At 39.8% G+C, this 25,279-nt stretch overlaps 1 protein-coding gene and 1 long non-coding RNA gene across 3 annotated transcripts in view; both read right to left on the bottom strand.

Moving 5' to 3' along the window:
• Window positions 1–1,139: 1,139 nt before the first annotated feature.
• On the bottom strand, window positions 1,140–7,897 carry LOC144578754 (uncharacterized). Its single transcript, XR_013525125.1, has 2 exons — window positions 6,925–7,897; window positions 1,140–3,369 (listed from the first exon to the last, which is right to left on the bottom strand). It is a non-coding gene; the product is annotated as an uncharacterized LOC144578754 (long non-coding RNA).
• Window positions 7,898–15,244: 7,347 nt separating this feature from the next.
• FHIP2A (FHF complex subunit HOOK interacting protein 2A) overlaps window positions 15,245–25,279 on the bottom strand; it is a 47,355-nt gene continuing 37,320 nt past the window's right edge. For both annotated transcript variants that reach the window (XM_035269189.3, XM_035269191.3), the window contains 4 exons: window positions 24,660–24,803; window positions 19,048–19,188; window positions 18,609–18,712; window positions 15,245–18,508 (listed from right to left, as the gene is read on the bottom strand). In XM_035269189.3, coding sequence (XP_035125080.2) covers window positions 18,403–18,508; window positions 18,609–18,712; window positions 19,048–19,188; window positions 24,660–24,803 — 495 coding nt within the window. In that variant the 3' untranslated portion in view covers window positions 15,245–18,402. The remainder of the gene's footprint in view (window positions 18,509–18,608; window positions 18,713–19,047; window positions 19,189–24,659; window positions 24,804–25,279) is intronic.

Below are 25,279 nucleotides of genomic sequence, written 5' to 3'. Positions count from 1 at the left end.
ACTGTGACTTAATTTCTCTCAGCCTCAGTTTTCTTATCTGTAAATCTGGAATATTGGTAGCTTGCTTATAGAATGATTCTGAAGAGTAAATGAAATAATAAACCTGGCACATAATAATGTCTGCTCTGTGAAAATGTACATAATTAGAACCTGGCACATAATAATATCTGCTCTGTAAAAATGTAGCAAATGTTACTATTATTTAACTTCTCATTTAGTGTATGTTTCCTCATTTGGATTCTTAACTGCTTTGAGTGTTGCCCCTGAGCCCCACAGAGCTCCTAACATAGTGTGTTATGTTAGGAACATAGTGTCTTGGCTTTTCCTATGCAAAAGCCAAGAAAGAGTTAGGAAAGAACAGGTTGTAGGGGACACCTATGAGCCACCTGCCAGGGCTTCTGTTTTTCGTTGGTTGTTTTGAGACAGAGTCTTGCTCTGTTACCTAGGCTGGAGTACAGTAGCACGATCTCAGCTCACTGCAACCTCTGCCTCCCAGGTTCAAGCAATTCTCTCTGCCTCAGCCTCCTGAGTAGCTGGGATTACAGGCACCTGCCATGACACCTGGCTAATTTTTTTTATTTTTAGTAGAGATGGGGTTTCACCATGTTGGCCAGGCTGCTCTTGAACTCCTGACCTCAGATGATTTGCCTGTCTCAGCCTCCCAAAGTGCTGGGATTACAGGTCTGAGCCACCTCAACCAGCCAAGGCTTCTCTTTTCTCGACTTATCTATCCTGATTCCCACCATCATCCACAAAGATAAAAAACTGGGCTCTCAGCAGCTTCTATGAGTGACTTTGCCCCCACTCCTCTTATCCTCAGCCTCAGTTGGTTGGACTAGGTGAGGACACCCAACTTAAGCTTGGCCAGGGAGTTCAGTGAGTTCTTGGCCAGTGGGCATCAAACTGATCCTCTGTGTTCCACTGTAGTTGTGACTTGCAGTGTATCCACAAAATGTGATTCCAGGCAGCCGTTCATCATGCTTCTAAAATTTTTTCAAAGCACTAAGAAAACGGTCATATTATAATGTTAAGGTAAAAGGGATAAGACAAAATTATGTAGACCTCACAGATTAAAAATATATAGGCATGAAATACTGGAAAGGAAATACATTAAAATGTGACTAGAAATAGAAGGATTGTAGATGATTTTCTTTTCGTTTTTAATACTTTCTGACTTGTAAAGAGAAGTCTATATATTGAGGGTAGGGGTGGGAGTGGGGGGAAGGAGCCAGAGGAAATTTTCTTCTCTCCTCTCTAACAAATTTTGCTTCTTGTCTCAGTTTCCTCAGAATCCTAGCTATCTTGATAGCGGATAAAATAATTCACACACAGGTGTTAACAACTTGCTAGCTCTCTAAGGGTGTAATTATCTGAAAATGGGCTTCCAGAGGCAAGATGACTTCATGCAGAAATTCTCAACCACTGATCCGTTCTAGGACTAGGCTAAGCAGTTCTACCAACTTGCAGGAGAAAACATGATACAATTGCCTAAAATTAAGTTTTTCTCCCATAAATTTTCCCTTGGTGCCTGCCACCAATGTCACAATTAGAATTTTGTAGCATGAACATTAGAATCACCGGGGAGATTTAAAAATATACAAATTCCCCCGCTCCGTCTTCCAGTCTGACGTATTTAACTGGCCTTTTGTGGGGCCCCCACTGCTATGGTTTTTAAACCTTTTCGGGTGATTCTAATCTTCAGCCAGGATTGGGAATTATGTATAATCATAATTATATAATTATACTGACAGTATAATTGACTGAATGCAAAATTCTATATTGAGTAATTTTGTTGTCTCCAGCTCAATATGTATCCATATTTTGCGGGATTTCTGAAGGAGCGTTATAGGCTCCAGTTGCCCTACTACTAATTGAATGAATTTGGAAACTCCTGCTTAGCCCCAGGCAGCACGGTTCCCGTTGGGGAAAGAGACTGTTTGGAGACATCGCCCTCCAGTGACAGCACTAGGGAACTGTTGAGAGGCCTGGGTCCCCTCTTGCTTCTCATTGGTTGTTCCTCTAGGAACAGGGGTGCTCTGACACCTGTTTTCGGCCCTCGGAAGCTCCCTCGCGTTCGGGTTATACGTTTGTCCTTGCGCGCATGTGTCGGCAACACGCTTGGAGGCATAAACGGGAGCAAAGCTTCAGACGCGTTCTTAACCGTCAGGAGTAACAGATGCAGGTAAAAGCTGCAGAATTGCTCATCAATAGTGGGAAGGCTGAGCAAAAGTAGAATTATTCTGGTAACTTAACAGAAAAAAGCAAAAAGCACGTCAATAGTTATAGGGTATGGGAGGGAGGGAGAGTGTAAATACGTAGCAAAACATTTGAAACATTCAGTTTAGCCCCTTCCTTCCCTTGTGCGGGGGGCCAAAATCCGAGGGGAGTGGGGTGCACTGTGGTGAGGGACAGCAGAGAAGTTCACCAGGGTGGACAGGGCCAGGGGGCCATGCTAAGCCCTGGCCCCAGGAGCTGGCAGGTGAGAAGAGACTCATCTCTATAAAGAAAGCTTGATAGTCCATCTGAGCCCCCTGGGAAGTTTGTCCAGAAAGCTCCTGGCAGGACCCATTCCTATCAATTCTGATTCAAGATGCCTAGGAATCCGAGAGGGTTCTGAGAATCAGTGGCGAGGCCTGTTATGCATCAGCACCTACCTGGTAGCAGGTGTGGAACCAGTATTATGCTCTCATTAGAAGCATAATTGCTTCTCATGCTTTGCGGTAGAAGGTACCATCCTCATTTTATAAATGAGGAAACTAAGGCTCGGGGAGATGATGTGAGGTTCCTCTGGAGCTGGAGGCATCCCCATTTTACAGATGAGGAAACTGAGGCCAATGGAGGCCATGTGAGGTGCCTAAAGTACCAGAGCTGGGCAGTGATGGAGCCTGGACTGCAGTACCCGGTTCCGGGCGGTGGGGGGAACTGTCACAGGAACAAGCCAAATCCTGCATTAGGAGGCTGTGCCAAAGCTCTGAGCAGGACCAAAGATGAGGTGGACCTGCATCCCCGGCCCACGGCGCTCCTTGGGGACCTTCTGTTCTCCCTGGGGAAAGGGTTGGAGTCAGGTGGGAATGTAGGAAGGAAGAGAAGGTAGAGAGGGGAGAAGAGGCAGGACCAGCCACTAGGCAGGGGGCAAGGGGAGCCACCAAGGCAAAGCGCTGCTGAGTCGGAGGGTGGGGCCCAGAGTCTCCTCTGCTTCCTCCTCAGGCTCCTTTCTTCCTTCTAGAGCTTTTCATGTTCGTTTCTTCTTATCATCCTGGCTTCGTATTTCTTCACTTCCCCTTTCTTAGAGGAGGAGTTTTCTCCTTTCTCACAGATCCAAGGCATGTCCTCACTCCTCACAGGATGGCAAGGAGAAACGATCAATCGCTTAAGTAAAGAAAAACATCCAGATCAGACCCGTCTGCAGTCAGAATCCACAGCAGTCCTCCCACGGCCCAGCACTGCCTCCGCCAGCACCCTTCCTCCCCTCAGAACTGAGCCCGTCCTGGCCTGCAGTCCCCGGTGGCAACAGCACTTAGCGGTGCCTCATGTTTAATGCAAACAAGCTTCTGAGACGGGAAAGCTTTCAAGATACAGCTGAAGATACACGAGCGCTGCCCTTTACAGAGTAAACATGAATGTACAAAACCAACGTGGGTTTTCCTATTTTACAATAATTGTGTTCTCATCTGTACAGATTTAAGCAAACCGCTTGTCAGAAGAAAGGAAAAATCTATATCCAGGGGCCTCTGTGGCCTAAAGAGGCCTGGGTCACCTCTGGTTTTTGAGTCTCCCAGTAATTTTAAAATGAAAAAATACCAGCTGGGCGCGGTGGCTCATGCCTGTAATCCCGGCACTTTGGGAGGCCAAGGTGGGCGGATCACCTGAGGTCAAGAGTTCGAGACCAGCCTGGCTAACATGGTGAAACACCGTTTTTACTAAAAATACAAAAAATTAGCCGGGCCTGTTGGTAGACACCTGTAATCCCAGCTACTCAGAAAACTGAGGCAGGAGAATTACTTGAACCCGGGAGGTGGAGGTTGCAGTGAGCTGAGATGGCACCACTGCATTCCAGCTTGGGCAACAAGAGCAAAACTCCATCTCAAAAAAGAAAAGGAAAGAAACCAAAATAGGTTAGTATTATAGTTCATTTGTAAATGCTTATCATTAGCAAGTTAATATTTTTAGCACAAAAGAGATAATGCAATATAATTGTGCTAATTACTAGCTAATAACACAATGCATAAAAAGTAATCATTCCTAGTGTGCTAGGGGCACAGGTGTATAGCCGGATTTTTCTTTTTTTTTGAAATGGAGTTTCACTCTTGTTGCCCAGAATGGAGTGCAATGGCACAATCTCGGCTCACCGCAACCTCTGCCTCCCAGGTTCAAGCAATTCTCCTGTCTCAGCCTCCTGAGTAGCTGGGATTACAGGCACGCGCACCATGCATGGCTAATTTTTTATATTTTTAGTAGAGACAGGGTTTCTCCATTTTGGTCAGGTTGGTCTCGAACTCCCAACCTCGGGTGATCTGTTTGCCTTGGCCTTCCAAAGTGCTGGGATTACAGGTGTGAGCCACTGAGCCTGGCCTTTTATAGCTGTATTTTGAATAAGTTCTTTAACTTATTAGGGTATGATTCCTTTGGGAAAAAAGTTAAAAGTCTAAAGTAGGAATCTTTTGTGTGTCTGTGTTAAAGCGTATGATATTGATGACTATGAAAGTTTCCCTTCTGCTAACATAGACACTCTTGTCTCCAAACAATTTCGGCTGCTCTTGCCCTCTGTCATTCATTCTGGATAGTTCTGTTAGCATACCCATGTCCTCTACCCTGTCTTCAAAGTGCTTAGGTTGAAAGGCTTTATAAATAGACACCACGTGTCTAGTCAAATACCCTGTCTTCGGCCATCTGGACCCACAGCAGCATGCCAAGTCAATGCAGTGCTGCAGAATTCAGGTTTTTTTTTTTTCCTCCTGAATATTCCTAAATAACTCGGTTTTTAAAAGACTCTAATGAATATTGGAGAAATGGCTGATCCTAGGACTGAGGCAGGAAATATATGAGCTGGGAGTATTTTGTAATCTCCAAACGTAAGGAAATGCTCAAAACCAAAAACAAACAAACAAAACACCCGTATATTGATGGAGTATGTTAAAGAGACACAGGAACCAACTGAAACTGTTCCCAAAGGCCAAAGCTGGAACAATTTGAGCAACAAAACCAGTGAAATAGTATTAGATTAGAACCCAAAGTATAACATAAATATCCATGAATTGGTACTGATATAAATGATTGGATAAATAAAGGGTGGGGGACGCAAATCTTCCTTGCAGAATAATTCCAGTTTTTTGCAGATACTCCACCATCTAGAATATAGTGTTAACTCCACACTTCTGAAGTGTGAGCTATGTACAATGACATTGCTTCCAAAGAATACAGTATGGAAATGAAAGGGAAAGAATAACTTTATGGTGGAGAAATCTGACAAATACTATTTCAGCCAGGGGAGCAAGCCCAACTTCATGCTGACAGTGTGTACTCCTGATAAGTTATGACTAAGATCACAGTTTATCCCTGTATTCTTTCTCTGTAAAATCCATAAGCCCAGTCTAATCATGAGGAAATCATCAGACAAATTCCAATAGAGGGTGTCCTACAAAACACCCAACCAATACTCCTCACAACTGCCAAAATCAACAAAAATATGGAAACTAAGAACAGCGGCAGATACTGCAGAAAGCCTAACGGCAACCACTCCTTGGGGCTCTGAACCCCAGCTCTGCAGGGCCTATCCCCTGAACCTTCTGGTTTCTGATAATCTCAACGCCTTTCCTTTGAATCCTCCAGCTTTAGAGGTGGTGCTGCTTCCTGCTGTTTTTAGCTCTGGAATATACTAATGTTCCTCCTTTGCTAATTCTGCCCCCAACATCCAATTCCCTGTATAAATTTCCTCTGTTGGAATACCTTGTGTGGTTTCTGTTTTTCAAACTGTGCCTGTTACAGTGCTTGGTACCAGGTAACAGACCCTCAGGGATGGGGATTTGGAGATTGATTTGATTATGTGCTTGGTTTTAAATGCTGGACTGAGCTGTATCCAATGGGAAATGCTGTACCAGTACTCCATTGCATGTGGAGGCATAGTGATTAAATTGTCACCAGTGATTGATTGAGATGAAGTGTCTATGGAATCAAGTGCCTTGTGGGACCATATAGTTTTTCACACAGAAAATGAAAAGGACAATAGGCATGACTGTCATTGTCCCTTAATTACCCTAATGGCAGTAGTAATTATGACTACAAAGCACTGGAGTGGGGTGACATCTTCCAACTGGAGAGATTACAGAAAGGAAATCACTAGCTCCGGTTTAAACTTCTAAACTCAAGTCTAAAACAGAGCACTGAGAGGCTCTGTGGCAGCCCTAAAATCATGGTTTTTTTTTAAGTCACGAGGCCAATCTCATACAAAAATATAACCATAATTTAATTGTGTGGGTCACAAAATTGCAATGTAAGTTGAACTCATAGACTTGCCTTGACTCTGATGAGAAAATGCACTGAGTGGGTGATTGGGCCCCTGGGGTTTTGAATGGTCACATCTGGGTAGATGTGAATGAAGCTGAAAATCTTGAACCCAGGGCCGCTCTGACAGTAGAAGCTTTTGGGTTTTAGATTTATAATTAGAGTCAGATCTCAGCATGTTCCAGGGGGAAAAAGTGAAGAATAAGCTTCTATTCCAAAAGAATGACAGCATCTTGCTAATTGATTTAGGCAGAAATCTGAGGATTATTGTGAGAAGTGTCAAAGGAAGATAAAATATAACGTTACATCAGGCCAAATATATGGACTTGGACACTTATCAGAGTCTGGACTTACTGTGTTAGCTCATCAAGCTGGAAGTGGCTCTAACATTTTCGTAGTTAATTTGATTAAATGTATACTTACTGGTGTCCTCCATTCAGTGAGCTGGGATGCCAGAACTTCCTGGGGTAATGTAGAAAAACAATCCGTAGGTCAGGCGCAGTGGCTCACTCCTGTAATCCTAGCACTTTGGGAGGCCAAGGTGGGAGCGTCACCTGAGGTTGAGAGTTCAAGACCAACCTGACCAACATGGAGAAACCCTGTCTCTACCAAAAATACAAAATTAGCCAGGCATGGTGGTGCATGCCTGTAATCCCAGTTACTCAGGAGGCTGAGGCAGAAGAATTGCCTGAACCTGGGAAGCAGAGGTTGCAGTGAGCCAAGATGGCGCCATTGCACTCTAGCCTGGGCGACAAGAGTGAAACTCCATCTCAAAAAACAATCCATAGATTTAGGGAGACAAGAATGTAAATTTACATGAGGGCATGAATGCCCAACCGTATCTCCCGATGGGGCGCAGATGACAATCTCTTCACTGAGGTACTAAGAAATATATTAATGAGGGGAATAGCAGCCCCCATGGAAAGCTCTGTGGTGGATCCCCTTGCTAGATTGGGGTTAACAGTGGAAGATGCTGCCACTGAGATGGGTCTAGTCAGGAAAATAGCAATTATATAATAGAGATTTCAGTGAGGAAAATGGGTCAGTCACTGAGGTCATCCAGAAATCATAACCCAGGAGGCAGCTACCACTACTGGGGCTGAGAGAACAAAGGGAAGAGGATGGGGTTGCAGAGCTAGAAGCTGAGGGCCAGGGCCCTAGAAACATAGAGCTCTGGCCTCTTAGAGGGGGCCTGCCATACTACTGTTTCTGCTTTTGAGACCAGAGGAGGCTGGTTCTAGGAGGGTTTAAAGAATACAGAGCCTAGCCAGGTTCAGTGGCACAATCCTGTAGTCTCAGCTACTGGAGAGTCTGAGGCAGAAAGATTGCTTGAGCCCAGGAGTTCAAGGTTGCAGTGTGCTGTGATGGTACCACTGCACTCCAGCCCGGGCAACATAGTGAGAGAGACCCTGAGGAGGGTGGATCACAAGGTCAGGAGATTGAGACCATCCTGGCCAACATGGTGAAACCCCTTCTCTACTAAAAAATACAAAAATTAGCTGGGCATGGTGGCACATGCCTGTAGTCCCAGCTACTTGGGAGGCTGAGGCAGGAGAATTGCTTGAACCTGGGAGGCGGAAGTTGCAGTGAGTCGAGATCGCACCACTGCACTCCAGCATGGCGCCTGGCAACAGAGAAAGACTCTGTCTTAAAAAAAAAAAAAAGAACACACACACACATATTTGTATCTACAAATAAAAATAAATATGTATATGTATGTGTGTGTATATATATATATATATATATATATATATATATATGTGGAGACTAAAATCAACTGCTGTGGATCCCTTGCTGAGGTGATACAAATAGGAACAATCACCTCAAAGAAAGAAAGTTCCTTCTTCCTCCCCGTCTCCTTCTCTGGAGCCTATTATTAACAAAATGTCATAGAAAGCCAGTTAGGAAAGGAGAAATCTAGTTTGAAGCATTTTAGCTGAGCAGTACAAAGCGGTACATACAGGAGTGGATTTGGAACAGAAGGACAATCGCGTAGTAATCCCCACTGAACTTGCCTTATCCCTTGTACTTTAAAAAGCAAACCTTCCCTAGACAGGGACTTCATTGAAACCCCCCTCCTCATCAGAGCCCTACAACATTTAGTGAATATCTGCTGAACATCACGGATGATGTTGCTGTAGCCTTGCAATAATACAATACATTTTGGACCTCAGACCTCAGCATTTATGAAACCAACACTCACTCATAGTGTTTTATGTGTCTCGCTGGAAAGTTTTTTCCCCTCCAAGCAGGATCATTTAGGAAAGACCTATCAGGAGAGTAGAGCTTGCCTTTGTGTAAGTGGAGTAGCCTCTTAGTGTCAGTGGTCTGATGAATAGAGGTACTGGGGCAGCTCAACTGCTCCTGTAAAAAAAAAAAAAAAAAAAATAATATATATATATATATTATTTAAAATCATTTTTAAGAGGCAGGGGTCAGCTTCCATGGTGATGTGAGGATTTCTAAAGAGTTCACAGATAAACGATATAATGGAGGGTCTGAGAAACTTTCAAGGTCTTTTTAAATTTTTATTTATTTATTTTTTTGAGACGGAGTTTCGCTCTTGTCACCCAGGCTGGAGTGCAATGGCGCGATCTCGGCTCACCACAACCTCCGCCTCCTGGGTTCAAGCAATTCTCCTGCCTCAGCCTCCCGAGTAGCTGGGACTACAGGCACGTGCCACAATGCCCAGCTAATTTTTGTATTTTTTTTTAGTAGAGACGGGGTTTCACCACGTTGACGAGGTTAGTCTCGATCTCTTGACCTTGTGATCCACCCACCTCAGCCTCCCAAAGTGCTGGGATTATAGGCATGAGCTACTGCACCCAGCCCACTTTCAGGGTCTTTAAAAATAACACAGGAATCAGTAGAAAAATTCAGCATTTGCACCTATTCAACATCTTTCTTAACCTAATAAGGTTGACAGTCAGTATCTCTGTTAGGAGAAGTTAATGGTATTAGTTAAATGATTGATTACACAGATCACTGGAGGAAGGGCCGAAACACAATGGCCTTCTCAGAATGTAGCAATGGCAAGCTGTACAATGAGGACAAAGAAATTTTAATAACGACCTTAAAATGGCGTTGATATTAAAATGCTCGGCCCAGAATTATCTACATCAAATTAATTACACTTCCCTAGTCTTTTCCTTTCCATTGAAGTAAAAATGATAATGAGCAACACTATTTCGCAAGATGTATATCAGCAATTTCTGAGTAATTTCTTTGAAATACTCAGCTCAATGAATATAAATCATATTATATGCTATGCATGAAAAGACTCCAACCATTAAGAACTGTGCAAAATTATTTTTATTTCAATGTCAAATTCCAAAGAAAAACACCCAGAAATTGCTATGCACGTTTGCATTTATAGCTTTTGTTATTTTTAGGATGTGGTTTTGAACCCAAATTCCAATGAGTCACATGTACCCTTGCCAACAGTATTTGCAGGGAAAGGCTCACTTGAAGCTGCATGACATTGGATTATTTTATGGAAAATGTTAAGTCTTTATAAAATGGAACCTGTTTGTTGTCAAGGAGTCCAAGGTACATTTCTAATATTTTATTTTAAAAGTAGATGTTTTCTTCTCAATTTCCATTTCTAACACCAGTGCAGCTTAAGAAAACAATGGTCTATTTTCTAATTATTTCTAAAACAAAATGGAAATAAAGATCATAAGACAGAACTGAGGCAGCCCGCAAAGAATACAGAACTGTAAATGCTCTGTGACCTGCTATGTGGCTGATAAGAGCAACAGGATAAAGAGACTGAAGTAGAAGAGCATATTTTAAACATGGAAGAATAATGTTTAAGGAACAGCTAATTTGTTTTTCCTCTTGAAATTTTCAGTACATGGCTCTCTTGAGAAATCTAATCAATTAAAACCCTACATGCTATTCTACTTGTGAGTGGAATAAGGAATACATTTCTCGTGTTATTATATAAATACATCTCAGCTTCAGGGATTTGAAATATAGCTTTATCCAGAGTATAGTGAATTTGTGTGTCATCTCATCTTTCTGCATTATAGTAAAATTGATTTTATGATTTCTTACTCATAAATCACAGGCCTGAGGCAATAACAGCCTTGGAGATGCTTTTGCTTGTCTTGCCTAATCTCACAGGCTGGGTGTGTCTCTTGTTCTTTTTTCTGAACCATGTCTAGCTCTTCAGCTTTCAGTTGTGATTATAGTTCTCAGCCTTGAAAAAGAGTGGCTGTCAGACCCAGGTCATGTCCCTGGCTTGTTTGGATTCCCTAAACTGAATACCGTCCCTGACACCTTTAGCACATCATTGGAAGAAATTCATAGTGTGATCACCATGCAAATGAATGCACATCACAACATGGGTACCATTATGAACTTACAGCTACAAAAATCAAAGGATATCTTCCCTTTCCCCTCACTCTCCCTTTCTGATATAAGAGCAAAGTGACCCATGGTGGTAAATTAGATTTCTGACAGTCTGCTAGGGGTTTTACCTTCATGTAAAGATGTGGTTATTCAATCAAGAGACTTACTAGGTATTACCTAATGGTTTAAAAAATATATACTTTCCTCACTTTTTTTTTTTCTTTGAGATTAAGTCTTGCTCAGCTGCCCAGCCTGGAGTGCAATGGTGCATTCTCGGCTCACTGCAACCTCTGCCTCTCGGGTTCAGGAAATTCTCCAGCCTCAGCCTCCCAAATAGCTGGGATTACAGGCACGCAGCTCCATGTCTGGCTAATTTTTTCATATTTTTAGTAGAGACAGAGTTTCACCATGTTGGCCAGGCTGGTCTCAAACTCCTGACCTCAGGTGATTCGACCGTGTTGGCCTCCCTAAGTGCTGAGATTACAGGTATGAGCCACTACCATGCCTGGCCCCCCAACTTTGACTCCCTGTCAGTTCCTCAATATACTAAGTCCAACTGGAGCAGTGGTCCCCAACCTTTTTGGCACCAGGGACTGGTTTCATGAAAAAGAATTTTTGCAGGGACTTGGGGATGATGTCGAGATGAAACTGTTCCACCTGAGATCCATCAGGCATTAATTAGAGTCTCATAAGGAACTCACAACCTAGATCCCTCGTATGCAAGTTCACAATAGGGTTAGCACTTGTATGAGAATCCAGTGCTGCTGAGCTGACGGTAGGTGGAGCTCAGGTGGAAATGCTCGCTCACCTGACACTCACCTCTTGCTGTAGGGCCCAGTTGCCAACAGGCCATGGACTGGTGTTGGCCTGTGGTCTAGGGGTTGGAGACCCCTGAAATAGAGGGAAGAGGAAGAGGAAGAGGAAGATCATAATATAAAATCATAAGCCTGGGAAATATAGTGAGACCCTATCTCTGCAAAAATAAAAATAGCTGTCCATGTTGGCACATGCCTATAGTCCCAGCTACGCAGAAGGCTGAGGCAGGATTGCTTGAATTGAGGCTGCAGTGAGCTGATTGTGCCACTGCACTCTAGCTGTCTCTCTCTCTCTCTCTCCATATATATGTGTGTGTGTGTGTGTGTGTGTGTGTGTGTGTGTGTGTGTATATATATCTCACACTGTATTTTAATTCCTTAGACTCACACTTGGGAAATCAGGTAATTCCTTGAAGCTACCTCAAGAAGACTGAGTATGAAGGAAGCAGAAGTCTCTTGATCTTGCTGGGAGTGAGCTCTGGCTTGTCCACCTGCCTTCTAGCCTGACTCCAGGCTTAGATTTCAGGAATGAATGGGAGCTGTGGGATGACAGCCCAGTGGAGGTCTACACATCCCATCTCTCCATGCATATCTGGCACGTGGCTTCTGAGTTTATCTCCACTGTCTCCATCAGCCTAGGTTGGTTCTCTCTTAACTGGATATGCAGCCGCTTTGTGCCCCAAACCAGGCGAGAATAAAGAATGCTATCAAAAGAGCACGGAGTTAAAAGTAAGAAGAAAGGCTTAGTTCTACAAATACTTCAGCGGAACCAGATCTTATCCCTAATCTTTGGGTCATTTTAAAAGTCCAATTTAATCTTTTGGTTTTAGTATTTCAGTTGACTATGTGCCTTCTCGCTATATGAGAATTCTAGAGAGAGATCACAAATCACAAGCGAATTACTATACATCAACTGAGAAAATATGGGCCCGAAGCACTATTCTTTGGGCTAGTGCTTTATACCAACATCAGAATGAACTGAAAGGCAACAGTTAAGCATGGCAAATACAATAGAATGCGGAAATTTCCATTTCTTGCCAGGTTGACTCTGTTGTGATTATAACTTTTTTTTTTTGAGATGGAGTCTCTGTTGCCCAGGCTGGAGTGCAGTGGTGCAATCTCTGCTCACTGCAACCTGGGCCTCCCGGGTGCAAACAATTTTCCTGCCTCAGCCTCCTGAGCAGCTGGGATTACAGACATGCACCACCATGCCTGGCTAATTTTTGTAGTTTTCATAGAGACGGGGTTTCACCATGTTGGCCAGACTGGTTTCGAACTCCTGACCTCAAGTAATCCATCCACCTCAGGTTCCCAAAGTGCTAGGATTAAAGGTGTGAGCTACTGTGCCCGGTGTCTGTTGTGGTTATTCTGAGAATATCTGGCATTTCTCAAAAGTAAGACTATAACCCAAGAGTAAGAACAATGCATATATAATATACTTAAAAGTAAGAAAATTCATGCACAGCTTGAGTGTCAGATTTTCCTGTTTAGACGATTTGCCACCTTCCTTCCTTTCCCTGGTGCTCACACCGCTTGGGTCTTGTTTCTCTAACAGTGTTCACTAGTGTGCACTGTAACTGATTTTTGTAAACACCACACCAAGACTGTGACTTCTTTAGGGCTGAAATCATTTTTTTGTTTGCCTAGCACCTTAATACCTGGTTCATAGAAAATTCTCGAGAAATATGTGTTAAATAAACGAAATTATTGTTTGGTTTTTGGATGTCCGACTTCCGATACATTTTTAGAAATGAAATAACAGAGAAATTTCTAATGCCCACAATAGTCAAATCAATGACTAGTGAGTGTGAATGAAACAGGCTTAGATGAATTTCCCTGAGGCAGGTAGTGGGGTATATTACCAAATAAAGTTAAAAACTGATTTTCTGGAATCAGCCCAAATGCCCATCAATGATAGACTGGTTAAAGAAAAAGTGGCATATATACACCATGGAATATGATACAACCATAAAAAGGAACAAGATCATGTCCTTTGCAGGGACATGGATAGAGCTGGAAGCCATTATCCTCAGCAAACTAACAAAGGAACAGAAAACCAAACACTGCATACTCTCACTTATATAAGTGGGACCTTAACAATGACAGCATATGGATATAGGGAGGGGAACCACACACATTGGGGCCTGTGCGGGGTGGACGGGTGGTGCGGGGTGAGGGAGGGAAAGCATCCGGAAAAATAGCTAATGCACGTGGGGCTTAATACCTGGGTAATGGGTTGATGGGTGCAGCAAACAAACATGGCACACGTTTACCTATGTAACAAACCTGCACATCCTGCACATGTACCCTGAAACTTTAAATTAAAAAAAAAAAAACTGATCTTCTGCTAGGTAGTCCATAGGCAACAACTTTCTTTATTGCCGTAAGACCAACTAAAATATACTCCATTTCTTCTGTCATTCAGCGTTCAAGAAACTCACATGCAATGTTTCTGCTTATCTTTTTTTTTTTGGAAAACATAGCTTTTACTTGAGTTACTCCAGCAAAACTTCAACTTTTACAGTTTTATGTTAAATTCTTTTAATTCCCTTGGGATTACTAGTTTTCCAGCTGAAACACTGCTACATTCTTAAGTTTGAAGCAGGTTTTGAACTGGGGATCCAATTATGCATTCCCCAAACAGCTTTTGTTTGAAGTAGCTCAGGGCAAGGAGGATGATTTCAATTCTTCAATGTCTAAACCTTGCCTCTTCCATCCTTTCAACCTATCATCTTTATTTCCATCTAAAGCAATTTTGAAAAGAATCTTAGGGTAGTTGGAATTAATCACTGGCTTTTTCTCTTTCTGGTTGTGTTGTGTATTTCATGTGTCTTTGTTTCCAATTCAGAAACTGGCAAATACTCGAGTAGAATAAGTCTAGAGTCTAATTATTTTAAATGTCAGCTAAAGAGAAACATTTTTATATGTGTTAGAGAAATATTAAGAAATAATGCTTAGAAGGCTTGGCGTAGTGGCTCAAGCCTGTAATCCTAGCACTTTGGGAGGCCGAGGCAGATGGATCATGAGGTCAAGAGATCAAGACCATTCTGGTCAATATGGTGAAACCCTGTCTCTACGAAAAATACAAAAAAATTAGCTGGGCGTGGTGGCATGTGCATATAGTCCCAGCTACCTGGGAGGTTAAGGCAGAATTGCTTGAACCCGGAAGGTGGAGGTTGCAGTGAGCCGAGATCATGCCACTGCACTCCAGTCTGGTGCCTGGCGACAGAAGGAGACTCTGTCTCGAAAAAAAGGAAATAATGCTTAGAATAAATGGTTTCTCTGAGACATGCACAAACATTCCTTCCTTTTGGGCAATGATTATTAAGAAGGAAAGTGGAGAATACATGTGAGGTTTACCTGGGGGAATTTTTCAAGCTACACATCTCTCCTCCACAAATAGACACATTGCTTTTTATCCTCTCCCTAGAGTACTATAGTGACCCACACCGACTGTATGTAGTATGCCATATTCCTTTGTGTGTCAGGGGTGCAAAAAGTTAAGAGTTGTTGTTTGAGATTTATCACTGGATAAAATGTTCCCAATTAGAATTTTACAAAATCATAAGACGTTTTGTTTAAGTTATGTTATTTATTTTTAAGATCATCCCTCTTAGTCCTGCATGCATTGTTAGCACAAAAAGTTGAACTTGATCACAACTTCCTTTGAAGAGAGAGTAGGTACACAATGACCATCTGAAGAGTCTCTCCACGGATGGACCAAGAATTTCAGACTCTGGTAACACTGTCAGTAACCTACACAACGCTCAATACAAAAAATTTACCAAATATCCTGTTTAATGTAAACAAGGCAGGAGGCAAAACAGAGTATTACAGTAACACTATTTTACAGGGCCCAGAAATGTGATCATCTACCATGTTTTAACACATCAAGTGTCACTATGACATGCACATTTGATTTACTATACAACCCAAAATAGAATTTGTGGTTTTAGCATTTCATTGTAACTTCTTCTGTCAATACTGATGGACTTCATAATTAAATGGTAATTGTACACTAATGCAATAATTTATGTTAACATTACCATGAATTTATGAAGTAATTCCATAATTCGTGCCCTGTAAAATTAAGTGTAACAATCTTTACACTAGCAACAGTGTAAGCGAGCTAAGAATTTTGGTTCATATATATACATATATACATATGTACATACCCAATAATGTACAATTAAACCAAAAAGCTATGAATCCAATCACAGCTTCCATATTGCACAAACAGATACATTATGAGAATGTTACATAGTAAGAAGGTGAGTACTATATGACAATAGGCTAAGACAAATCTGAGTTCAATCCAGTAAAGAATGTGGCTCATAACTAAAAACAGACCCAGAGACTATATTGTGAGAAAGTTTTTTAAAATGTGCATATTGATACCAATGTGAAGCAAGGCTGAAACTCGCTTTGGAACTTCCTATGGCAATCAATTGTTATGATGGTGCTTTCCACTCAACACAGGGCATCTTAGTCATTGTTTTTGCAAGTACTGAGTAACAAACAGTCAGCTGTCAGCAGACAGTAAGAAAGACTAGTGATGCAGTACAGTGTTTCACTAACAAATGAACTCACTGTGAGAGCTTGTACTGGCTCTAGGTCTGAACTACATATAAAAGAAAAAAGAAGAAAAGAAAAAGAAATGAAATATTAAGCCTTAGCTGATTACAAATTAAAGTCATTACAATAACTTAGGAAAATTATATTTTCAGAAGCAGCATACACATACACAAATATATGAGTTAAAGCTTTTCTGAGCTTGGTTTCATGGATTAGTTATAAGGTCCCATAGTGAAATCAAGGATAAAAGAGTATTTGGTTTCAGAGGTAATATCATTGCTACTACACCTATTGAGCACTAGTGAAACATTAAGAAATCCTAGTATCTCTTAATGCCTTAGTTTAAATACGCGTACATCAAAGTAGACTGTCACTACATCTAGAAATGGAAATGTTGAAGTGTTCCTTGTACAAAGTGATTTAAAAAATACAGCAAACTGAATAATGCCTTCACAGCATTCAAAATGACTTAAAGAAAATCATGCACAAAATAACTATCTCCCACTTTTGTTTTTTCTTTGTTTTGCTTAATGATTATCTTAGAATAAGCTAACAAAGATTTGCATGAAATTAGAAGTGTAATCTTTTTTGCTGTTTTAATAGTGGTAAGTATTCTAGAGCTGAAGCGATTCATAATCTTTTGATATTCTGTTCTTAATAAATAGCAAAAACAAACTATAAAATAAACCAGAAAAGCTAATACAACAAAATGAGCAGACAGGTGTAAGACAAGCCTTTATGCACACGCCACACAATGTATATATGCAAACATGCTACATGAAATCACTTCCTAAAGGGGGTAGTGACAGTTCCCTACAAGCTGGAACCTTTGATAGCCTTTCCCCACAAATATCAGTTAATGGAAAGATCAAGAGGAAAGTGCTGCTGCTTAACATTTCAAATAAAAACAAACAATAGCTTAAAAGCAGTATTTGAGTGATCAGCATCACTTAAAGGAAAAATAGGAAGTGGACTAGCAAACACGATTTTGTCAATCAAGTAGAAGCATGCTGTGCCCAGCGCAGCTTTGCTCAACTACAGGTTCCTACATGTATACCCATTCACATACATGCCCAATTTCCTCAAATCCTTTAACATGTAAACAGGACATTTAAAAGTCTGTTTTCTTTAATCTCTTTAGAATCACTTAAAACAAAAGACTGGACAAAATAGAAAAAAATGTAAACATCAAGGAGCCAATGGCATTTTGATTGCTGCTTACAGATTATCAGTCAGCTCCCCACCTAAACACCACCATGCGTTTCGATAAGAAAATCAAATTATAAAGCAATTTTATAAAGCAATTTTCTGAGAGGGAGAGGGGGGAGAAAGGTTTGTGACCCAGTACACGTTACTTAGCTTAAAAAAATACAATTTTAGCAAACACTACCAATGGTGAGCATAAATTCAACATTGTTGTGAAAATGACACAGTTGAAATAAACTGGGACCCATACATGAAAAAAATAATCACTAACATGGCTATGTGCACAAAAGAGTAAAAGAACATTTCTTTAAAAATATATATATTAATCAAGAATTTCTTTATCATATTAAATTGTTATTCTTAAAAAAGCTGAAGAAAGTTAATGGTGCTCTACATGTTTTTATATCCTATAATCAATTAATTCAATGGTTTCTGAATTGTATTTTTTCCTCATGTACAGTTTTTTTCATATTTTGTTTGATAAGAATTCTGACCTTAAAAAGTTATAAAATTAGTGATTTTTTTGCTACTTATTAATCCAAAAGAATATATGCAATTGAGTCCCAGAGAATGTCAAAATGCCTTGCTACCTAAAAGGATATTAAAATAACAGAAATATCATCAAAGTCATGACATCAGAAATATTGCAGCTTTTCAAACAGTCATTAGAAACGCTTATTTCCTGAAGTTCCTTTGATTGTATCCTGGATTCAACAATGTGCAATTTTATATTATAGAACCATTACGATAAAGCCAATGAAAACAACACTATACAACATTTTACCAGAATGTCCACTCAATGGGTTCTTAATGGTTCTGTCCAGTTTACAGCAATACTATGTTTAAAAAGGAAAGGCTTTTTTATCCTCTTGTGGCTGGGTGGAACTGAGTCTTTTTTGATGACATGTACACAGTAGTTCTGTTCCCCTAGTTACTTGAAAGACGTTATTTACGGTGTGGAGGAAGCATGGTATTTCACAAATGCAATTGCCGCCAGCTCCTTACAGAACTCTTCTAACACAATCACACCCTCTAGCAGTGTGATGTGGTCAATACTGGTAAGGGGAAAACAGACAATCAATCAGTTCAAGATATCAGCAGATCATTAAGTTCACTGAAATTTTTGGATTAAAAAAATGTAAAACACTAACTTACATAGGGCCCTCAGGTTCCAAACCAAGTAATCGCTTTCTGACTAACAGAAGCTTGGGAGTAAAGTCTTGAATACGCTGGATTCGAAGCATAAGGTCTCCAACAACCTGTATCACAGAGGTAAGGCACTTCAGTTCCTGAAATCAACTACATAGACAATCTCAGGATTTAAAAAATAAAAAAAACTTCATTCCCTGCTATTTAATAAAGAACGTAAACTTCCACTACTCATATAATCATTTTTAACCAAGGACTCATATCTAATTCTTTAAAATAAAAGTTATACATATATGATTTCAAATAATTTTTAAAAGTTCAGAATGTATAATTGCTTTTAAGCAGTAGATATATTTTTCATTATGTGACACTAACTGCATACAATGATATAAACATTAATTGAACAGATTTATCAATCCTAGGAAATAGAGAACTAGTAACTCACCCTGACAATTACAGAGAAGAGAGATCTACAGCCAGAGGCGAGGTTCACGTAAGGATCCAAAAGGTACTCGTGGATGTGTGGATGAGGGAAGAGAGAAAGTCTAGATAACACCGAGGTCACTTGTAAGTTTACATCATATGGCTACGGAGAAGTGAAAACAGAAAGACATTTAACCATAATGTGTACCTGTGCACTTAATTTACTACTTCAATTTATCTTTTTAAGAAAGGAGAATCTGGCCAGGTGCGGTGGCTCACACCTGTAATCCCAGCACTTTGGGAAGCTAAGGTGGGTGGATCACCTGAGGTCCTGAGTTCAAGACCAGCCTGACCAACAAGGAAAAACCCCATCTCTACTAAAAATACAAAATTAGCTGGGTACGGTGGCACATGCCTATAATCCCAGCTACTCGGGAGGCTGAGGCAGGAGAATCGCTTGAACCTGGGAGATGGAGGTTGTGATGAGTTGAGATCGTGCCATTGTGCTCCAGCCTGGGCAACAAGAGCGAAACTCCTTCTCAAAAAAAAAAAAAAAGAAAGAAAAGAAAAAAAGAAAGGTGAATCCACCATCTTCCTCCCTGCTCCACATGCTCTTCTGCAATGAAAATATCTACAACTAAACTAGCTCTCATCATCTCAGTCAAATTACATACATCACAGCCCTAACATTTACAAAAAAAAAAAATTTAAAAAGCAAGCTTATAAACACATAGGGACAAATAACATGACATAGTCAGAATGTTTATTTTATGCGGGTTGATTCAATTAAGGAAATTGTTCCAGAGGTCATAAAAAAGCACCGGTGTGTCATATATAATATTAATTACAGAGGACCCACTGAGCAGAAGCTCAAAGAACAAGAAGGGAAGATATTACATCTTTTTAAATATAGTAATAGAATTTTAGAAATGATATTCCTCACCTCAGATTATTCAACTAGTGTCAATTCCTAAAAACACATATACAGTAAAATAAAGTCAAATCACAGAACCCTGTCAACAGAATGAAAGTACTTGGGGATAGAACTGATGATGACCGTATGCCTCAAAGTGAAGGAGAAGGTTCAAAATGGTGATTACAGAGAGGGATCATCTCATTTCTTGAATGACTGTTAACTTTCCCCAAACAGCTATAAATCTGTGTACAGTTCCTCACACTTGTTTTGTATGTAATATCACAATTTTACTTGAATTCTAGTTGTTTGTTTAGTCTTCACAGAAAGGAGCTTTACACAAAGAGTTGCTACCACTTGCTGAGAACTTTCAACAGAAACTTCTTACCCCTTCCAGTTTGCTTCTTCTAAGCAACCAAAGGGAATGGATTGGTCGGACAAAACTAACTACAGGGAGGAGCCTGCAGAGAATCCAGGTGGCAAGAATGAGACACAGACGTGCAGCACAGAGGAGGGAAGAAGGAGTCAGGACCAAGTGCAATATCAGCCGCCACATTGGAATGATTTACTCTCAGCCACTGAACCACCTGCAAACCCTTGATCACAGCGAATAGCAATGACGAAGTGAATCCCTGGCATTTAGTGGAGAATGCTCACGCATATGCCAGTTCTGCTACAGACTTTTGCATTTTACTATCTTTTTAAAATCACCACAGCTACAAACACCGTGACGAACATGTTTTGTTACATAAACAAAAACTCCCAAGTCTTATGCTGTCAGGCCAATTTTAGTCTTTCTAATTTACTATTAGATTCATGAACACAGATTTTTTTTTTTAAAGAATAAAAACTGCCCCGAGTCATTTCTTCCCCCCAAAACCTAGCTGTAAGCAAGGAAATGGAAAAGAAATATGTATTTCTAATAAAGAATAGTTTAAGAGTATATTTTCCTACTTAGTAATACTTGGGGGCTCTTTGGTATTTTTTTGATATACCATAATTGTACCTATTTTGGGAGTCCATGTGATATTTTGATACATTTCACAATGTGTAATGTATAATGATCAAATTAGGGTAACTGGGACATCCATCAACTCCAACATTTATCTTTTCTTTGTGTTGGGAACATCACAATTCTCTTCTAGCTCCTTTGAAATATACAATTGCGTTAACTAATTTCCCTGCTGTACCACTGAATACTGGAACTTATTCCTTCTAACTGGATTTTTGTACCCATTAACCAACTTCTCTCCATTCCTCCCCCCTTGATAATATTTACAACAGAATAGCCTTCCTCTGAGACTCAACTCATAATAAACAATGAATTCACATTAAATTGTGTTTTAGGTATGAAGAAATCATTTACAAAAAATAATTTAAAATAATGCATTTCATTAAAAAAAGGTAGAAAAAAATTCTAAATACAACTTAAGTTTAGAATTGTACATGACTCTTCACTGCAGGTAGTTAAGATTTTTAGGTCACTAAATTTTGCCATCTGTTGGTGCTTAAATAAGTAAATCAATACAATTTGGCTTTAAACAAACATATTACTAGTTAGACTTTGTATTTTCTCTTTGTTGTGTTACTTTGGTTTATAGTTTATTTTAACATAAATCTAGGTCATAGGTTGCTTAAGAAATTTAAGGCTGACACAATTATTTCTTAATGTTGTAGAAATGAAAATAAATTTCAGCAAGATAAAATTGTTGCACTGCACTCTGAAATGGTCTCTACTTCCTATTGGTGATAACTTTAAAACAAGCTGGCTTTTTTGGAGGTTGTTGATAGTTAAGTGTTTATATCTATTATTGGAGGTCCCTTTATTTTATACTTTACGCAGTATTTACCTGACAGGAAAGCAAGCCAGATTTCTCTGATGTGCCAAATGGGCTTGGCCCATGTTTTTGGACTGAACTCAAATTTTGAGATAATAAACTCTGACTTAAAAAAGTAGTATCAACTTCACCTTAGCAATTAGAAAATGTGACTACTAGCTAAGTTACTTGATCAAATTCAAACTCATCACGCACAGGGCAGAGACAAGATTTGGCCTCCTTATAATGTTCCCAGTGTTCTTTACATTCGACTATGGACTTCAGTATTTCACTATCTTCTTAAAATCACCACCATTACAAACAATAGTAAATGTTTTCATTATAATTTTTTAATTAACATTGTGATAACACAATAGTGTTATGAATACTTGATACCATAACTTCTCAACCATGCATGAAGACATTAGCCAATTTCCAAACCATTCATACTAAATTTTAATCTCAGCCAGGTTACCTAGACCCCATTAGCAATATATTACTAAGAAAATGCCCTGCCAAAGAGGAAAAAAAAAAGAAAAAGAGAAAAGAAGAAAGAAGGCCGGGTATGGTGGTTCATGCCTACAAATCCCAGGACTTTGGGGGGCTGAGGCAAGTGGATCACCTGAGGTTAGGAGTTTGAGACCAGCCTGACCAATATGGTGAAACTCTGTCTCTACTAAAAATACAAAAATTAGCCAGGTGTGGTGGCAGGTGGCTGTAATCCCAGCTACTTGGGAGGCCGGGAGGCTGACAGGAGAACTGCTTGGGTCAGGGGCTGCGGGGCGGTGTTACAGTGAGCTGAGACTATGCTGTTACACTCCAGCCTGGGCAACAGAGTGAGACTCTGTCTAAAAAAAAAAAAGAAAAGAAAAAGAAGAAGACAGAGAGAGAGAGAGAGAAATAAAACACAAGCAAGTATCACCCTTGGCAAAAATGTTTAGGAAATAAAGAAAATAAACCTAGGCCAAAAATGCTTAGCTTCCCAGGACTTGTGCTGTATCTTTGAGATCAGACGATACCATGTTCTTACTAAAAAGGCTTGGAAAATCAAGGGTTTGTTTGGTTTTTACTTTGTTTTAGAGACAGAGTCTCAACCATATTGCCTAGGCTAGCGTGCAGTGGCTATCCTTAGACACAGTATCCTTAGGTTCAGTCCTACAGCCTTGAACTCCTGGGCTCAAGCAAGCCTCCTGCTTCAGGCTCCTGAGTAGCTGGGATGACAGGTGTGCCCCTCAGCACCCAGCTCAGGAGTTTCAAAGACAAAAGGTTTTAGGCTGGGCTCCATAGCTTACTAGCTGGAAGTCACATAACTGAGACCAAGGATTCCTCATTTGTAAAGTAATACCAGAAATCTGTCTTGTCTAGGATACAGGGTTACAGGAAGAATGATTGAGACAGTGTATGAATCAGCTCTGTGCTATGAATTACTATCTGGTGAAACTGAGAAGTATTTTAAGCATTTCAGATATTCTGTTTTCAATGTATTATTTTGTGTCAGCACTCTACAAACTATAGAAAAAATGTTCAAGTATGAAGATACAGGGTGGAGCTTTCAATTCAGAAACTACTTTTTAAAATTTAGATTATTTTTTAGTAATTTTGATCAAAATTTCTAAATATTACTGTCTTGATACTCATTGTTATACCTCTTGCTTGTTAGCTTAAGCAAATTTAAACTACACCTAGCAAACTGGCTCAAACACACACACACACACACACACACTCTGATGAATCCTGGCTACCCAGGAGGTTTGCACAGCCATGATATATAGGCCATAATACCTATTGCCAGATTTGCATACATTGGTTGTCAGGTTTAAAACAACCAACCAAGCAACACTAGAAATACAGCACATGTTATTAAGAGGTTAAAAAAAAAAAAAAAAGACCTGGTCTCTCATACAGATTATTGTCGAAAACAATGCAGACTAAACTCTAACATAGTGAAATACTTCTTACATTATAATTTCTTCATTTGACTTTCTGGTTATTGAAGATAGTCTATTTAGTAAATTTCTTTTATAACTCCCTATGCTCACATAAATATTTAACTAAAATGATGCTAAAAAAGAACAAGTACTTTGTTCCCAGAACCAAGCAAAAATAAAGAAAGAAAGAAAAAGAAAAAGAACAAGTACTTTAATTTACAATTGAAAATTAATTCCAAATTGGTCAACTCAGTTTCTATACTGAGGAAAGTACTATGCTAGTTGTGTTATTTTAGGTTTATATTCCAATGGGTCAGGCATTTCAAAGCCCTCTCATCACCACGCTTATGAGCCAATGAGAGATGGAAGGAGGGATTCCATAATCCCAAATTCATTTATCCTGACGGTCAGATGAGATGTACATAGCAACCTGTCAGCTGATGGTGATTTTTATCCACCTTTAGAGGAGTGCATTAGCCTTTTTTATTTCACCTCTCCCTTATGAAAATGAATATCATTCACAAGCTTTGTCTAAAAAGGCAGGTTCATCTAACACTATTCTGTAATTTTATGCAGACCAGAGTGTTTAAGATTCAATCTAAAATGACATTTAGGGTCTTCTAAATTGAGCATCTGTATTTGTACTAAATGTACTAACTAAAAGGCTAAGCAAGTCATAAAAGGAAAGCACTTCTAACCATCTCCAAAATGTGTTAAGGATATTAAGGCAATGGCCTATCATGAGAAGTAAAATAAACAATGCTGTAGCAGCCATCAGGCCAAATAAATGTTTTTAACATACAGAATGCATCAGAATCTGCCAGTTGTTGGCATTCAAGCTTCAAGAAAAAGTCATCCAGTGGAAAAAGTAAGAAACCAATAAAAGTACTTTATTAAAGATCTACTAAGACTTGAGATGATTCCATGATGAATGGCAACAAAATAACATAAAAGTTAGTATTTTAAAATATATTACCTGATCAAGAATTCTTCCCATTCTGTCAAATAGCACTTTCAAAAAATGACCTTCAAAGAAAGCTGCTTCTAAATTGCACTTTTCCAATGCTTTTGGAGACCCAGGCCACTCCCACCTTAAGCAGATAGCACAGTAGTCCCGGAACTAGGGGGAAAAAAGCATGTGAATCATTAAAGAACTAACAAAAACAAATTGAGATGAAATAGAAATGATTTCCACAAATAGGCATATAAAAAACCATTTGAATGCAGAATGTCTGCTATGCTCGAGGTGCCAAGGGAGAGGGGGAAGAGATGATTCAGATCTTTCTGTGACTAGGCGCACAGGTAAGATATTAACTGCTGGTACCAATATGAGTTGATGAAAAAAAGACATATTTTAACTTTACTAAAATACCCCTAACATCTCTTTCCTTTAAAGGAATTTAATCTTTTAGTTATTTTCATCACAGATTTAGAGGACATTTAAAAAGCAAAGTCAGACCTAGCCAAGTTTTCAAATTTATTCTAAAATGGTTTATACAACAGATGATGCATGTTATCTGAGAAGACAAGCTTGCCGTTCCTAGAATGGATGTGCACTAGGCATAATGTTATGATAGGATCAAACAGTGCTACTCA

Source organism: Callithrix jacchus, chromosome 12 (genome assembly GCF_049354715.1).
Source record: "Callithrix jacchus isolate 240 chromosome 12, calJac240_pri, whole genome shotgun sequence".
Taxonomy (NCBI): domain Eukaryota; kingdom Metazoa; phylum Chordata; class Mammalia; order Primates; family Cebidae; genus Callithrix; species Callithrix jacchus.
Note: the sequence above shows the minus strand (reverse complement) of the source record. Positions and strands in the feature narration are given on the sequence as shown.